This window comes from Eretmochelys imbricata, chromosome 4 (assembly GCF_965152235.1).
Source record: "Eretmochelys imbricata isolate rEreImb1 chromosome 4, rEreImb1.hap1, whole genome shotgun sequence".
Classification (NCBI taxonomy): domain Eukaryota; kingdom Metazoa; phylum Chordata; order Testudines; family Cheloniidae; genus Eretmochelys; species Eretmochelys imbricata.
In genome coordinates, this window is record NC_135575.1 from 115,654,247 (window position 1) to 115,672,724 (window position 18,478).

At 40.8% G+C, this 18,478-nt stretch overlaps 1 protein-coding gene across 5 annotated transcripts in view; it reads right to left on the minus strand.

Moving 5' to 3' along the window:
* The window catches only part of CC2D2A (coiled-coil and C2 domain containing 2A), a 131,548-nt gene that overhangs the window by 18,078 nt on the left and 94,992 nt on the right, over positions 1–18,478 (minus strand). For all 5 annotated transcript variants that reach the window (XM_077815829.1, XM_077815832.1, XM_077815830.1 and 2 more), the window contains 3 exons: positions 12,876–13,052; positions 7,099–7,302; positions 400–489 (listed from right to left, as the gene is read on the minus strand). In XM_077815829.1, coding sequence (XP_077671955.1) covers positions 400–489; positions 7,099–7,302; positions 12,876–13,052 — 471 coding nt within the window. The remainder of the gene's footprint in view (positions 1–399; positions 490–7,098; positions 7,303–12,875; positions 13,053–18,478) is intronic.

The window sequence follows — 18,478 nt, forward strand, 5'->3', positions numbered from 1 at the left end:
AGGCAGTGCCTTTTTCCACACTAAGAAGAATTATGATGGTCCAGCTGAGGTAAGTGTAGAAAATACTGGACTTTATCATGTTTCCCCACCCCCAACTGTGATATTTTCTTTCCTTAATTTCAGTGGGCACTTTAATTCCTCCTGAATGCAGAAATTGGAACTGCTTATGGTGTTCTTAGGTCCAATAGATTGCAGCCTATTAAGGTTAGAAACATTTTGGCTGATCTGTACAAATTTCAGGACAAGTGATTTTTTTTTTTTATAAACACTTTTTCTCAGATCATTGATAAAGAAACATTTCATTCTCTGAAACCATTGACAATATTGAAAATCTAAATGACTAGAAAGAAAAATAACTCTCAACAGAAGAGGAACAAGAAATTCTAGGCCTTTACTTACATCTGATGTACTCCATAAGTCACAGATTCCAGCAAATGACACACTATCTGGCAAGAAAGGAATCAAAGCAACATATCGAGCCACCAACTCCTACAAACAAAAAGAAAGAAAAGAGCACAGTCACGTTCTCATTTACGATGTGGGATGAGAAAGGTATCATTTTCATTAGTCCTAACTAGATTTGAAACTTACTGCTGCTCCCACTCAAGTCAAGGGTAATATACCCACTGACTTCAATAAAGCAGGAACAAGTCCCTTTTTGGGACTTTTGTAAAGGCCTGAGCTGATTTTTTTGACTTGGAGTCAGATCAGAACCATAAACCATATGCACAGATTTTTGTTTCTTTAAAGTAAAATGTACATTTAAGTTTATCAAATAATTTTTTGATAAGCTATTGAACATTTATTTCTAATATTTATAGATAATTAGGCATACTGACAAATTAATTCTTCTGAGGCATGAGCTATATTTACAATTACATAGAGATCTAATAGCTGTTTTTTATTCTGCTGTTACATTCCTCTTTTGCCATTCATATGAATGGCTGCTGTTACTTACTCATTCACAAATTCAAGGTATCTAAGCCCTGGTCTACACTAGGAGTTGAGGTCGAATTTAGCAGCATTAAATCGATTTAACCCTGCACTTGTCCACACGATGAAGACCTTTTTTCGACTTAAAGGGCTCTTAAAATCGATTTCCTTACTCCACCCCCGACAAGGGAATTAGCGCTGAAATCGGCCTTGCTGGGTCAAATTTGGGGTACTGTGGACGCAATTAGATGGTATTGGCCTCCGGGAGCTATGCCAGAGTGCTCCATTGTGACCGCTCTGGACAGCACTCTCAACTCAGATGCACTGGCCAGGTACACAGGAAAAGGCCTGCGAACTTTTGAATTTCAATTTCCTGTTTGGCCAGCGTGGCAAGCTGTAGGTGAGTGCAGAGCTCATCAGCAGAGGTGACCATGATGGAGTCCCAGAATCGCAAAAGAGCTCCAGCATGGACCGAACAGGAGGTACAGGATCTGATCACTGCATGGGGGAGAGGAATCTGTACTATCAGAACTCCGTTCCAGTTTTCGAAATGCCAGAACATTTGTCAAAATCATGAAGTACAAAGGCCATAACAGGGACCCGAAGCAGTACCGCGTGAAACTTAAGGAGCTGAGGCAAGCCTACCAGAAAACAAGAGAAGCAAACGGCCGCTCCGAGTCAGAGCCCCAAACATGCCACTTCTATGATGAGCTGCATGCCATTTTCGAGGGTTCAGCCACCACTACCCCAGCCGTGTTGTTTGACTCCTTCAATGGAGATGGAGGCAACACAGAAGCAGGTTTTGGCGACGACGACGACGAAGAAGATAGTTCACAGCAAGCAAGGGGAGAAACCGGTTTTCCCGACAGCCAGGAACTGTTTCTCACCCTGGACCTGGAGCCAGTACCCCCTGAACCCACCCAAGGCTGCCTCCCGGACCCACCAGACGGAGAAGGGACCTCTGGTGAGTGTACCTTTTAAAATAGTATAGATGGTTTAAAAGCAAGCATGTTTAATGATTAATTTGCCCTGGCATTGGCGGCTCTCCTGGATGTACTCCCAAAGTCTTTGCAAAAGGTTTCTGGGGAGGGCAGCCTAATTCCGTCCACCATGGTAGGACACTTTGCCACTCCAGGCCAGTAGCACGTACTCGGGAATCACTGTAGAACAAAGCATTGCAGTGTACGTTTGCTGGCATTCAAACAACATCCGTTCTTCATCTCTCGGTGTTATCCTCAGGAGAGTGAAACCATTCATGGTCACCTAGTTGAAACAGGGTGCTTTTCTTAAGGGGACATTCAGAGGTGCCCATTCTTGCTGGGCTGTTTGCCTGTGGCTGAACAGAAATGTTCCCCGCTGTTAGCCATGGGGAGGGGCTAGCCACGTGGTGGGGGGAGGCAAAATGCAACCTTGGAACGAAAGCACATGTGCTATGTATGTAATGTAAACAGCAAGGTTTACCGTGAAAGAGTGTACCCACTGTTCTATAAAATGTGTGTTTTTAAATACCACTGTCCCTTTTTTTTCCCCTCCACCAGCTGCATGTGTTTCAAGGATCACAGGATCTTCTCCTTTCCAGAGGCTAGTGAAGATTAGAAGACGAAAAAATCGCGATGAAACGTTCTGAGCTCATGCTGTCCTCCCACACTGACAGAGCACAGACGAATGCGTGGAGGCAGACAATGTCAGAGTGCAGGAAAGCACAAAATGACCGGGAGGAGAGGTGGCAGGCTGAAGAGAGTAAGCGGCGGGCTGAAGAGAGAGCTGAAGCTGAAAGGTGGCGGCAGCATGATGAGACGAGGCAGGATTCAATGCTGAGGCTGCTGGAGGATCAAACTAATATGCTCCAGCATATGGTTGAGCTGCAGGAAAGGCAGCTGGAGCACAGACCACCGCTACAGGCCCTGTGTAACCAACCACCCTCCTCCCCAAGTTCCATAGCCTCCTTGCCCAAGAACGCGGTTGGGGGGCTTCCGGCCACCCAGCCACTCCACCCCAGAGGATTGCCCAAGCAACAGAAGGCTGGCATTCAATAGGTTTTAAACTTTTAAAGTGCTGCGTGGCCTTGTCCTTCCCTCCTCCGCTACCTGGGCAGTTATCCCCCTATTTGTGTGATGAATTAATAAAGAATGCATGAATGTGAAGCAACAATGACTTTATTGCCTCTGCATGCGGTGATCGAAGAGAGGAGGGGAGGGTGGTTATCTTACAGGGAAGTAGAGTGAACCAAGGGGCGGGGGGTTTCATCAAGGAGAAACCAACAGAATTTTCACACTGTAGCCTGGCCAGTCATGAAACTGGTTTTCAAAGCTTCTCTGATGCGCACCGCGCCCTCCTGTGCTCTTCTAACCGCCCTGGTGTCTGGCTGCGTGTAACCAGCGGCTAGGCGATTTGCCTCAACCTCCCACCCTGCCATAAACGTCTCCTCCTTACTCTCACAGATATTGTGGAGCACACAGCAAGCACTAATAACAGTGGGAATATTGGTTTCGCTGAGGTCTAAGCGAGCCAGTAAACTGCGCCAGCGTGCTTTTAAATGTCCAAATGCACATTCTACCAACATTCTGCACTTGCTCAGCCTGTAGTTGAACAGCTCCTGACTACTGTCCAGGGTGCCTGTGTACGGCTTCATGAGCCATGGCATTAAGGTGTAGGCTGGGTCCCCAAGGATAACCATAGGCATTTCAATATCCCCAAAGGTTGTTTTCTGGTCTGGGAATAAAGTCCCTTCCTGCAGCTTTTGAAACAGACCAGAGTTCCTGAAGATGCGAGCGTCATGTACATTCCCCGGCCATCCCACGCTGATGTTGGTGAAACGTCCCTTGGGATCCACCAGTGCTTGCAGCACTATTGAAAAATACCCCTTGCGGTTTATGTACTCACCGGCTTGGTGCTCCAGTGCCGAGATAGGGATATGGGTTCCGTCTATGGCCCCACCACAGTTAGGGAATCCCATTGCAGCAAAGCCATCCACTATGATCTGCACATTTCCCAGGGTCACTACCCTTGATATCAGCAGATCTTTTATTGCGTTGGCTACTTGCATCACAGCAGCTCCCACAGTAGATTTGCCCACTCCGAATTGATTCCCGACTGACCGGTAGCTGTCTGGCGTTGCAAGCTTCCACAGGGCTATTGCCACTCACTTCTCAACTGTGAGGGCTGCTCTCATCTTGGTAATCTTGCGCCTCAGGGCAGGGGAAAGCAAGTCACAAAGTTCCATGTAAGTGCCCTTATGCATGCAAAAGTTTCGCAGCCACTGGGAATCGTCCCAGACCTGCAACACTATGAGGTCCCACCAGTCTGTGCTTGTTTCCCGAGCCCAGAATCGGTGTTCCACCACATGAACCTGCCCCATTAGCACCATGATGCCCATATGGCCAGGGCCCGTGCTTTGAGAGAAGTCTGCGTCCATGTCCTCACCACTCTCGTCACCGTGCTGACATCGCCTACTCACCCAGTTTTGCTTTGCCAGGTTCTGGTGCTGCATACACTGCTGGATAATACGTGTGGTATTTAATGTGCTCCTAATTGCCAAACTGATCTGAGCGGGCTCCATGCTTGCCATGGTATGGCATCTGCACAGAAAAAAGGCGCGGAACGATTGTCTGCCGTTGCTCTGACGGCGGGAGGGGAGACTGATGACATGGCTTACAGGGTTGGCTTACAGGGAATTAAAATCAACAAAGGGGGTGGCTTTACATCCAGGAGAAACAAAAACAACTGTCACACAGAATGGCCCCCTCAAGGATTGAACTCAAAACCCTGGGTTTAGCAGGCCAATGCTCAACCCACTCAGCTATCCGTCCCTCTGGTATTTCAGGAAGGACTGAATCTCCATTAAAGTTTTCAAGGTGCCCCTGACAGACCTCACCAAAACGACTGTCGGCCATTGATTTCATGGAGGGAGGGAGGGTGGGAGGGGGAGCAAATGAATACAAAACAAATCTGGTCTATTTCTTGTTTTGATCCACTCCATCTATCTTTTACATCTTGTTGGCAGCAAACGGTGCAGTAGGACTGCAAACCATCCACACCTCCTGGCTGCTCAGCAGAAGATGGTGCAATAGGACTGCTAGCCATCCTCATCTCCTGCCTGTTCACCATAAGATGGTACAATAGGACTGCCTGCAGGACTAAAGAGAATGACCTGGTCGAGTCACTCCTAATTTAGTCCCTGCGCCCATGTCTGCCCAGGCGCTCCTGACCGACCTTACCGAGGTGGCCAGGAGCACCTCAGACATGATGAGGATGGTTTTCAGGCCAATTGCATCATCTGCTGCCACAAGGCAATGGATTGCTGCTGCTGTGTAGCAATGCAGTACCGTGTCTGCCAGCACCAGAGACATACAGTGACAGTAAGCTGAGTGGGCTCCATGCTTGCAGTGCTATGGCGTCTGCACAGGTAACTCAGGAAAAAAGGCGCGAAACGATTGTCTGCCGTTGCTTTCACAGAGGGAGAGAGAGAGGGCCTGATGTACCCAGAACCACATGCGACAATGTTTTTTGCCCCATCAGGCACTGGGATCTCAACCCAGAATTCCAATGGGCAGCGGAGACTGCGGGAACTGTGGAATAGCTACCCACACTGCAACACTCTGGAAGTCGACGTTAGCCTTGGTACTGTGGATGCACTCCGCCAAGTTAATGCACTTAGAGCATTTTGTGTGGGGACACACACAATCGACTATATAAAAACAATTTCTAAAAAAACGACTTCTATAGATTCGACCTAACTTCGTAGTGTAGACATACCCTAATACTGAGAACAACAATTCTGAAAACTGTTCTCCCAAGTTCCACTATTAGATCATCTCTAAGCTTTGGATTGGATTCAAGTCTTAGGCCATGTCCACAATAGGAAATTGGGGGGTTTAATACATTAGCTAACAGGTGTGAAAAGAACATCTTTTTCCTAAGGAAGAAAAAGCCTTAAGATGCATGATATATGTTGCCACAGAGCTTTAAAAAAAAAAAAAAATGAAGCAGCAAGGCATTAAACTCACTTTCATGATTAATAAAAAATGCAAAGTTCATGGAAAAGCACTAAATGCCAATTCTTATTAAATATAATTCTTATTAAAATGCAAAAATAAAATGAAAGCTAAAGCTCTAATTTAATTCAGGGTATATCTGACATCGTTTTAAGGCTGTTTTAACTCAAATTTTGTAACTGAAGTATCCTTAGTTCCATCCCAAATCCTACACTGATTTCAGATCAATTTAAAAGTAAAGTGATAGTTTTTACTCTGAATTATCTTGTTTTGAACAGTATGGCTTATAACATGCCTTGAAACATAGGGTTTGATATAACCATTTCATTATGATGTCTTGTTTATATCTATAGTATAGGACTGTCACAGAGTTTTAAAGTATGTATTAAATATAACTGGACACCTGGGATTAAGAAAATTTGTAACATACAGATTATGGAAAGGTTAACTCCTCAACAGACGAAACCTTCACCTTTAGTTTGCAAATTGGCAACCATTTTTTGTTTATGCTGAAAAGGATCTGAGAGCTCTCAGATCTTCCCTTAGGCCACAATCAAGCAATGACTTCCATAGGACATTCTTAATATTATGCACATGTTTAAGAACTATGCCGAATCAGCACCTTACACCAACGGTAGGTCTATATTTCTGTTACCTATTTCCCCTTTTTGACTAATATTTAATTCTTTCATCCAGGCCCCTGCTGCCTGCTATGACTCAGATTCCTATTCATTGCAGAATTGCCATTGTTTAATTGTACATCCTAATTCACCTGAGCTACATACCTAATTTTTGTACTGCAACTTTCTTACACAGTGTGTTTGTTAAAGGTGGTGCTTTATTTCTCTCTCTATTTGCTTCTCTGACATTTTCTTTTGTTCTTTGTCTTTTAAACATATTTAATTCTTATAGTACTTATTTACAGGCAAATTTACATATGCCAGATTTTGAAATAGGTTTTTATTTTGTCCTCTTCTAACAGATGTTATTCAGTATCTTATCATTCGCTTACTTTGTCCCATGAATATTCAATATTTCTTTATTTTCTACCCATAGATTTTCTCCCTTGCAATCCCTTGTACAAACATAAAAAATAACGTACACACACACAGACACAGTCTTAAGTTTATGTCTTGTGAATTGAATTGTCTTTCCTAAATAAAATACTTACTGCGGCTGCCTGAGAATTATTAGGGTGATCATTAAGAAGCTCCTGTGGTGGGTTCAGAGGTTTGATATATCTGGTAATAAAAACTGTTTTCCCATTTATGTCAACTACAGTTGTCAGGCATTGGCGGCTTGGAAACTTCAATGCACATTCAGCCTGATACTTCTCTGCTGCTTGGAGCAACTTCTCATCTTCTTGGGTATCAAACTTCAAAAGACAGTACAACTTGTATAAAAATACAGTCTTAACCATATAGTTTAGACTTAATTCTCCACTACCTTGTAACCTGTGTAGTTTATTTACACCTACACAAAGTGAATGCAAAGTGGATGTAAAATTCTGATCTGATATCATTTCAAAAACTTACCTTGCATTCTTTTTACACAGGTGTAAATTTAGTTGTAAGGTAGTGGAGAATCAGGCTTTTTGTATATACATTTATATATGCACTCCCACGTGTACACACGTTGCACATAGTAAGCATGATTGTACAGTCTTTACTCAGGTATTGAAAGTTCAGTGAAAGCTTTGCCTTACTAAGGACTGTTAGAATGGACACATCACCTAGTCATTCAACAGTGAGTAATTATGATCAGACACTTCAAGGAACGGAGTCTTATTTATACTCACAAAACAATAACTGCATTAGAACAACCATCGGGGTAAATTCTCAAAATGTCTGTCAGATTTATGATGCACAACTCCTGCTGACATTAATGGGAGTCTCATGGCTAAACCACTGTGCAGTGCTGAAAACTGATACACAGACATATTTATAAAAGCAAGTTATCCTTATAGTTCAGGCTTGCCTAGCAGTTAAAGATCTTAGGTGGGGTTTTCAAAAGCCCAAATTGAAAGTCAATGGAACATGTACTCTTAAGTCACTTAAGTTTTTTTAAAAAATCCTACCCTTCATCTATAACTGAATATTGTTGATTTTGTAGGTTTGTCCTAGGTACATAAAATTTTATGGTTATTTTCTGTTTTGTTTTTTTTTTAATTAAGGCCATTTACACCACTCTGGCAGTATAAAGGGGCCTTAAAGTGTGTATAAATATTTTACATTTTTTTTAAGGCACCTGAATGTTCCTGACAATTCAGGCCTTTAACTTAAAATACGGCATAAAAACAACCCCTTCATTGTGTTATCCTGTTCCTAAAGCCTCCTTGAGTTGGGATTGCCATGCACTGCTCAGTAACAAGCCATCCAAGCCAATAAAAAAAGTCACCTTTTATGATGATTCTTCTCAACCAAAAATGGTGACCACAACATATAATTTGTGTATTGATGTTTATAGTTTCAGTTTTTAAATAATAGTCATTTCTTGCAAAATATTATTAATTAAATGATACTACCGATCTAAGATACTATGTCAGCCTAAAAGAGTTTGCATGCTAAATACAGTACATATATGGTCAAACACAGCAGAAGAACTACTGCCATTAAAGGTAGTGGAAAAAGTTGCAGAGCAAGAACAAAATGAATCCTAAACAGCAATATCTGTTGATTAATTTAAAAAGCACATATGTTGTACCTTCTTAAGCATTTCATTCATCTATAGAGAGATTTAGGAAGCCAAAAAGAAAAAGAAAAAGATAATAAATAAAAGAGGGAAAAATGTATTAAAAATCAAATTGAAAAGCTTAACGCAATCTATAGACATTTCAAGCTACTTAGCTACAGCAGAAAAGCTTAGAAACATTAACAAAGGAGGGGAAATATTCAAGGACTTTTTTCATTTTATATTGAAAAATTTCTATATTAAAGAGGTTTAAAAGAAATAAAAGAGATGGGGATTGTTTACATCCCAATTTATGTACCCAAGGTGCAGCTTTTAAATAGCCACTGCTGAAATAGTAAGGAAAGGAAAAATCCATACCACTTTTGTAGTGAAGCAGATTTCTCTCTTACACACTGTATTACGTTTAATTCCCATACATGAATTCAGTGTTCGTGAGAAAAGTACTGGCAACTTGAGTCCTGGAGACTGTTGTCCCCAACTGAGCCACAAAAAATGGGAACAGCACAGGGAATTCTAGTGCAAGTTTCCCCACACTACCCCATAAATGAATCTCAACTGTGACCTGGAGGGACTTCCAGGGACTACTTTAGACTTGACCCTTCAATCCTTGCTCTCTCTGCTAAGTTTGACAATTACACTGGTGATATGTGATGTGGATACCTGTTCACAAGGAACTGGACTCCACGCAATTCATATAGATTACCAAACAGCCATTGGTAATTTTTCCCCCCGACCTGTGCTGAACTGAGCGGCAAATCAACAAGGACTGGATCAGGCCCTACATCCCATTTGCAATACTTTGAGCTACGTACAAAATTCTGTATATTAAATATTTGAAACATGTAGAAATTACACTACATTCTGGGGAGTCACTTTCAATACAAAATGCAATTGTAGCTCTTTTATTTGGTCAAGAAAGTTAGAAGACAAGCACATGAAAATGTATGAACTTGGCATACTCTGTCGTACATAAAATTTAATAACAAAATGTGCACTGCATGCTATAGAATAATCTGCTGTTTAATTTGTTCCTTTCCTCATGAGCCTCTTCCAACATTGTAGATTATTTTATTGTTTTCCATTTACTATCCCACTCTTTTAAAATTGGATTATATGAAACCATACAAAATGTTTGTTAAAGTAATAATCTAGTTTGACTCAGTCTAAGTTAAATATTATAAATATAAAAGCTTTTGTTCACTAGCTACTTGTTACAATGTTTTAAATGGTCTTAGATATTAAATAGACTTAAAGGCAGATGCAGTTGATTAAAGTCTGGCTCCGCTGAAGTCAACAACAAAACTCCCACTGACTTCAATGGGGCAGGAACTTCACCTCATATGCCCGGTAAAGGTACTGGTGCAAGAAATTACAGAACCCCATTTGTCACACTCATCCTCTCTTTTTCTGCTATACTTAATTCTTCAAATGTTAGCAAATAGAAAATCTACACTGATAAGTTTCCTTACCTCAGTAGCATTTCTCTCGTCTAGTGTTAGTTACAATACACTTTAGTAGCACAGAGTAATTATGCTACAATTGTGTTTTGATAACTAGTGTTCTCTGACACTGAGAAAAGGATTCTCACATTCTATCTTTGTCTATCTGTTCTTTATGCCTGATAAAGTCTTTGCTGCATCTTCACAGTGGATGATATTTCATTTCCTTTCTAGCTCTTACATCTGGAATTTTGACAATGGACAACTAGCTAATACTATCTCTGTAATCAAAGAAAACAAATGAAATCAGTGAGATCTAAAGCACTTATCAAAAATGTAAACTTTTCTATATCTAAAGTGTGCAATTTGGTCAGTAACAATTTTATAAACACAGGGCCAACATTTCAGAATTTCATACATTACCATCAGAATAATATGTACTATTTTCATTTGGCCATGCAAATTAATGTGTGCACAAAATTATAAAATTTGGCCACAATTTCTTTCAATAACAAATATCAAAATTCATAATTATATAGTCTATAATATTTCACAATGAACTCTGAATTTCACTGATCAAGAAATACCTTTAGATAGGAATTTATTTGCATTGTAACTATTTTTTATTCTAAAAAAATATCGGTGACATATATAAATAAATATAAAGGTCCATTTTTTTCTTAAAGCTAACCATATTTCTCTCTGCAGTTAATTATTGTATATAGAATAGAACTGTGGAAGTGACCTGGTCTATTAACAATGCTTCAAGGCTGTTGTGTAAATCTTTACAGCTTCATATATTAGTGCTAATTTGCCATGTCACTTGGCTAATTAACCCTGAATTTACCCATAAAACAATAAAATTACAAATCGTATTTCCTTTTCTTTGTTTTCCATGGCACTACAGTGCAACAATTCTCATATCAGAATGGCCTATGACCAGTACTGAACAAACAATATGAAATTTATGAGTTACAAGACTAATTCCACAAGAGGGAGAGCAAAGCTTGCTTTAGTTGTTTGTGCAATTATCAGTGCTCTAAAAAAGGAATTATACTTCCAGAGTTCAAAATTTGCTTAGTTTTAATTTTGTACAATACATAGATATGATTCCCTCTCCCCAACTCCTCTTCATCTTCAAATAAACTGCTACTGGAGCAGTTAAATCCAAAGCAAAATATGTGCAGCTGCTGTTTGTGCAGAAGCAACATGGGTAAATCCTGACTGACTGTACCTCAGAGTATGTCTACATAGCAAAAACTGCACAAAATAGCATATGCACGGTAGGTTGAATCCAGTTAATGTGAACAACAATAGCAGTGAAGACAACACATCGTGGCTATTACATGCTCATATACACCTTAGGTATGTAGTCAGCTCACTAGCCCACTCTGAAGCCTGTGCTGTGCTGTCTTTACTGCCATTGTTACCCACACAAGCTGGATTTAAGCTATCTTGGCTATGCCTGGATAGGCTAGCTTTTGCTGTGTAGACATACCCTCAGAATTAATTGCATAAGGGTACAAGAAGTGACAAGAGATTTTGGGAGAGGGGTTGTTTTTTGAACACAGACTCTTTCTGTTGTTGCACAAGCATGTCCTTTTAGTCTGGTGAAGGAAGCAAAAGAACTAGATCAAGAATGAAAAAAACCTCCTAGAAATATCTTCAAGAGATTTACAGGACAGGAGATGATATTAAATACTACATACAAACGGCATACTATAATAACTAGTGAACAGAAAATAATGCAAAAAAACCCCTCCAAGAATATTCATTCCAAGTTTTGAATTAATTCATTTACAACCCTTTTGTGTTCGCTTTCCCCAAATATTTGTGTGATCAAGTTTTACTAGCAAGAATGCTTGTGGGAAGCAAATGTTAAGCTTGCATGTTCAAATACTTATAGAATGTGAAAACTAAACTTATTTTTTAATGAGCATTCTAACCAGAAAACCAGGAAGAGTCACACTCATCTAGATGAGGAAAACATACAAAATCATCTGAATTATGTGTTCAATCTCAACTAAGCAAGACATATCAAATTATGACTATGAAGCCAGAAACATTATTACACTTGCAAAAAATGGCATTTAATTATGAACAACATGAGAGAAAACAGATCTGTTTACACATAGTCTGTGAAGAGAAAAAGAGATTATATTTATTAAATAAATTATACATCACAAATTATTCACTCAGATCTACTAAATAATGCATCTCCCAAGTTTGCCTGAGTGTTTGAATATCCATTTAAAAAAAATAACCAAACTCTGTTAAAGACAAATCAGAAAGCAAAGATTTCATTACAATTTAAAAACAAAATTGTTGTAGCATTCCTTTTAAAATATAAAAAATACATGCAAGTGCTCAGAAACACTAGCTAGTACTGGTCAGTTAAAAAATTACTGAATCAAGTTTAATTCAAGAGCAGGTTCTCAAACTGTGGGTCAGGACCCCAAAGTGGGTCGTGACCCCCATTAAAATGAGGTCACCAGTGCCAACATTAAACTTGTTGGGACCCAGGGCTGAAGCGAAAGCCTGAACTCCACCCCCAGCCAGCGTGACGGGGCTCAGGCTGCAGTCCCCTCTACTCCTACCCAAGGCAGCGGAGCTCGCTCTCCACCTTCCTGGGGTCATGTGGTATCTTTGCTGTCCGAAGGGGGTTGTGGTGCAATTATGTTTGAGAACTCCTGAATTACACAGTAAAAGTGAAACAGTCAAGATCTGTACGCATGTTATACACCATATTAAAATTACTTATTTACACACATATCAAGAATCATGGCACCAAATGCAAAATTTGAAATGAGTTAGCTACCTTTTCTCGAACTGGATCTCCAGGAATAAGCTGAGGTTCAATAGTAATAAACAGTGTTATGTAGGACCCCTCACTCAGACTTCGGACAGAATCATAACCTCTCTCAATTCCTAGGTTCTTTTCTTTACCGTAGCCAAGGAGTACTGGAGGAATATCTATCTTAAAGGTACCATCAATCTAGGAAATAGAGAAATATTAATCCATACACATAAATCTTCATGACCAATAATGATGATAATTTCAAAATAAAAAAACGAAACAATGCTTCCTCAAGTTTTAGCATTCAGAAAGGCCGCATTGCCAATGCCAACACTGCTCCTGGCTCCTCCACCTGGCTCCTCCATCCAGACAAAGAACCCAACCATGGACGCCTCTAGCCAAGTCCTGGTGTGGATTTGCAGAGACTGTTGTCTGCATTTTCCTGTCACAGAAAATCAGGATGGGAAAACACAGCATGAGAGGTGCTTACTGGTAGAATCGCTCAGGAAACAGGTGCGAGAGCTACAGGAGGATGGCGAGGAGCATCCATGTACAGGAAGAATTAGTTGAAAACGTGCCCCTGGAGACCTCTAAATTTGAGGAAGAAATCCAGTTGGAAAGGACTGAGATAGCACCACCAGGGGAGGAGGAAACTGCTCCTTCACAGGGACAAACCTGGAACCCTGCTTCCAACCCACTATCCACAGAGATACCGTTGTGCTGCCCTGGCAGCAAAGGATGAGGAATCTCCCCCAAATGTGGAGGAGAAGCCATGTACCCCCAAGGCAGGGAGGATCATGGCCACCACTCCCAAGAAGAAACATAGGGGAGTGATGGTAGGTGACTTCCTTCTAAGGGGGACGAAGGCACCCATCTGGAGGCTTGACCTGGCCTCCCTGGAGGTGTGCTGTCTGCTAGGGGCCTGTTATCCAAGACATTACAGAAGGACTGACGAGGATCATCCACCCTCTGACTACTACCCCATCCTACTCTTCCATGTGGGCAATAGTGATACTACAAGGCATGATCATGAGCAGATCAGAAGTGACTACAGGACTCTAGGAGGGTGAAGGAGTTGGGAGCACAGTTGGTATTCTCATCGATCCTTCCTGGGCTGAGACAGACACATCGTGGAGGTAGATACATGGCTGAGTGGATGGTGTCACCAAGAGGGCTTCAGCTTCCTCAACCAAGGGAGCCTGGTCTGAGAAGAAGAGCTGCTGAGTAGAGATGGGAACCATCTATCATAGAAGGGGAAGAGTATCTTTGGACAGACTGGCTAACCTGTTGAAAGTCTCGGTAAAGATAAAAGGGGTCAGAAAACAAGGGTGATGCCATGGTTGGTGTCTTCCGAAGACCACCTACACAGAAAGATGAGATGGATGAGGCTTTTTTAAAAAAACTAATAAAATCATCCAAAATACAGGACATGGTGGTGATGGGGTACAGATTTTCAAACAAGTACTTGGAATGCACTAGAGACAACTTTTTTTTTTTTTTACAGAAGGTGGAGAAGCGACTCGAAGAGAGACTATTCTGGATTTGATTCTGACAAAAAGGGAGGAATTAGTTGAGAATCTGAAGGCGGAAGGCATCTTGGGTAAAAGTGATAATGAAATGGTAAGGTTCATGATTCTAAGGAATGGTAGGAGGGAAAACAGCAGAATAAAGACAATGGACTTCAAGATGGCAGACTTTAGCAAATCAGAGAACTGATGGGTAAGATCCCATAGGAATCAAGTATATGGGGAAAAAGAGTTCAGGAGAATTGGCAGTTTTTTAAAGATACACTATTAATGGCACACAAGAGCAAACTATACCAATGCACAGGAAAGCTAGGAAGTATGGTAAGAGGGTGCCCTAGATTAACCAAGAGATGTTCAATGACCTGCAACTCAAACAAAAATCATACAAAAAGTAGAAACTGTGCCAAATTACACAGAATGAATATAAAAAACAATATAAACATGTAGGGACAATTAGAAAGGTCAAGGCACAAAACAAGATTAAACTAGCTAGGGATGTAAAAGGTAACAAGAAAGCATTTCACAAATACATGAGAAGCTAGACGATGACTTGTTTAGCCTAACCAAAAGAAGGCTGAGGGGAGATAGGATTGCTCTCTACAGATATATCAGAGGGATAAATACCAGGGAGGGAGAGGAATTATTTAAGCTCAGTACCAATGTGGACACAAGAACAAATGGATATAAACTGGCCACCAGGAAGTTTAGACTTTAAATTAGACAAAGGTTTTTAACCATCAGAGGAGTGAAGTTCTGGAACTTCCAAGGGGAGTAGTGGGTAAAAAAGACATATCTGGCATCAAGACTAAGCTTGGTAAGTTTATGGAGGAGATGGTATGATGGGATAGCCTTATTCTGGCAATTAATTGATCTTTGACTATTAGCGGTAAATATGCCCAATGGCCTGTGATGCAATGTTAGATGGGGTGGGATCTGAGTTACTACAGAGAATTCTTTCCTGGGGGGTCTGGCTGGTGAGTCTTGCCCACATGCTCAGGGTTTAGCTGATCGCCATATTGGGGTTGAGAAGGAATTTTCCTCCAGGGCAGATTGGCAGAGACCCTGGGGGTTTTTCACCTTCCTCTGCAGCATGGGGCACTTGCTGGAGGATTCTCTGCACCTTGAAGTCTTTAAACCACGATTTGAGGACTTCAGTAGCTCAGACATAAGTTAGGGGTTTGTTACAGGAGTGAGTGGGTGAGATTTGCGGCCTGCGTTGTGCAGGAGGTCAGACCAGATGATCATAATGGTCCCTTCTGACCTTAAAAAGTCTTTGATTCTATAACCAAGGCAAGAGTAGGCCCATTATTCAACAAGGCGGGAAAGACAATAACAGAAAAAGCAATAATGGCTGAAGTGTTAAATGTTTCAGTTTTCACCAAAAAAAGTTAGCAGTGACTAGATGACTTAGCGCTCGTCTACACTGGCAATTTACAGTGCTGCAACTTTCTCACTCAGGGGTGTGAAAAAACACCTGGGAGCTATCGCCCTCATGGAAGTGTTTTTTTTAGAGTGCTACGAGAGCTCTCTCTCAGCGCTGTGCCGTGACCACACAAGGCATGTTAAAGCACTAGTGTAGACTATCCCTAACATAGTGAACATCACTTTAAATGGAGTAGAATCTAAGGTTAAAAAAAGAAAATAAGTTAAGAATTACTTAGAAATATTAGATATCTTCAAGTCAGCAGGGCCTGACGAAATACATCCTAGAATACTTAAGGAACTGGCTAAAGAGATCTCTGAGTCATTAGAGATTATCTTTGAGAACACGTGGAGGATGGGAGAGATACTTGAGGACTGGAGAAAGGCAAATATAGTACCTATCTATAAAAATAGGAATAAGAACAACCCTAAGAATTACAGACCAGTCAGCTTAACATCAAGTGCCTACAAAGACAAAGGAGCAAACAATCAAATAATCGATTGGTAAGCATCTAGATGAAAATAATTAACAGTCAACACTGATTTATCAAGAACAAATTATGTCAAACCAATTTAATATCCTTCTTTGATTGGGTAACAACCCTTGTGGATTGGGGAAAGCAGTAGATGTGATATATCTGAACTTTAGTAAAGCTTTTGATACTGTTTCACATACTGTTTCTCATAAACAAACTAGAAAAATATAGCCTAAATGAACCTACTATAAAGAGGGTGCACAACTGACTGGAAAACCATACTCAGAGAGTAGTTATCGATGGTTCACAATCAAGTTGGGGTCTTGCATATCAAGCATATCGAGTGGGGTCTTGCAGGGATCTGTCCTAAATCTGGTTCTATTCAATATCTTCATAAGTTATTTGGATAATAGTATAGAAAGTATACTTTAAGTTTGCAAAGGACACCAAGCTGGGAGGGAGGTGCATAAGCTTTGGAGGATAGGATTAGAATTCAAAATTATATTGACAAACTGGAGAAATGGTCTGAATCAAATAGGATGAAATTCAATAAGAGACAAATGAAAAGTACTATACTTAGGAAGGAATAATCAAAATACAAAATGGGAAATGACTACTTAGCCAGAGTACTGCAGAAAAAGATCTGGGGTTATAGTGAACCACAAACTAAATATAAGTGTACAATGTAACACTGTTGCAAAAAAAAGCAAACATCATTCTGGGATGTATTAGCAGGAATATTGTAGGCAAGACAGGAGAAGTAATTCTTACACTCTACTCAGAAATGATAAGGCCTCAGCTGGAGTACTGTAACAGTTCTGAGCACTACTTTGGAAAAGATGTGAACAAAGTGGAGAAAGTCCAGAGAAGAAGAACAACAAAAATGATTAAAGGTCTAGAAAACATCACCTACGAGGGAAGACTGAAAAAACTGGGTTTGTTCAGTGTGGAGAAGAGAAGACTGAGGGGGACAGGATAACAGTCTTCAAGTACGTAAAAGGTTGTTATAGAGGAGGGTGATAAATTGTTCTTCTTACCCACTGATGACAGGAAAAGAAGTAGTGGGCTTAAATTGCAGTAAGGGAGATTTAGGTTAGACATTAGGAAAAACTTCTCACTGTAAGGTGTGGTTAAGCACTGGAAAAAACTACCTAGGAAGGTTGTGGAATCTACATCATTAGAGGTTTTAAAGAACACAAAAATACGTCAGGGAGGGTCTAGATAATATTTAGTCCTTCCTCAATGCAGGGGATTGGACTAGATGACTTACCGAGGTCCCTTCAGTCCTACATTTCTATAAAAATATGTATGTTTCATGTGAAATACCAGTATCTAAAATGTTTATGACAAAAATCTGACATCTCAAAAGACCAGTTACTTCCTTTACAGTAACTGTGGTTCTTCTAGATGTTTAGTTCATGTGAACCCCACAAAATGCACATGCACCCCATGTGCATGAGATAAGATTTTTTTGGATAGTAGTGTCCACTGTGTCCCACCTGAACCCTGAATGTTCTTTTACTGCACACACCTGAGGGCATAAAGGACAAAGCAAACCCAAATGTCCCTTAGCTCCTTTGCCATTACAGAATTCCAAAGCTAAAGGACTCTGGAGTAGCAGGGAAGAAAGGCAGGTCATGGGATTCACAGGAATAAAACAGTTTAAAGAATCACAGAAACTGTAAATAACTTTCTTTCTACTTTGTGTATTTGTGTATGGCAATCACACTCTAGATGATTGGTTAGCAGTCATCTCTCCAAGAAAGTGGCTGCCAGAAGTCCTATCAGACCCAAGGCTTCAGCACTGCTGTACCATCAGATCTAGCAGCCCAAACCAGAGAGTAGTCATGTGTAAACATGTACACTAATCTCCACGTAGCTACCCTGTAAATCTCTGATCACAGGAACATTCTTCAAGCATGCAGAAGTGATAACTTCGTCACTGGCTGACAGTGCTCTAATATGAGGGTAGTAATTTAGTTACCTCACAGAAAATCTTTATGCAATTAGACACCCATTTTGAGAGACTCTGGCTTGAAAGGCCAGTCCTCTAGACCTGTCCCCAAAGCCTACAAAAAGTCTGAGTGACTTGAAAAAGGGGTTTGTTCTGTGGAAGTAGTAAAACAGTACCCTCAATACACCAAGTGTGTGAAGTCTGGTCTCCCAGTACCTGAAGGAGGTTTAGGGGAAAAGATGAATG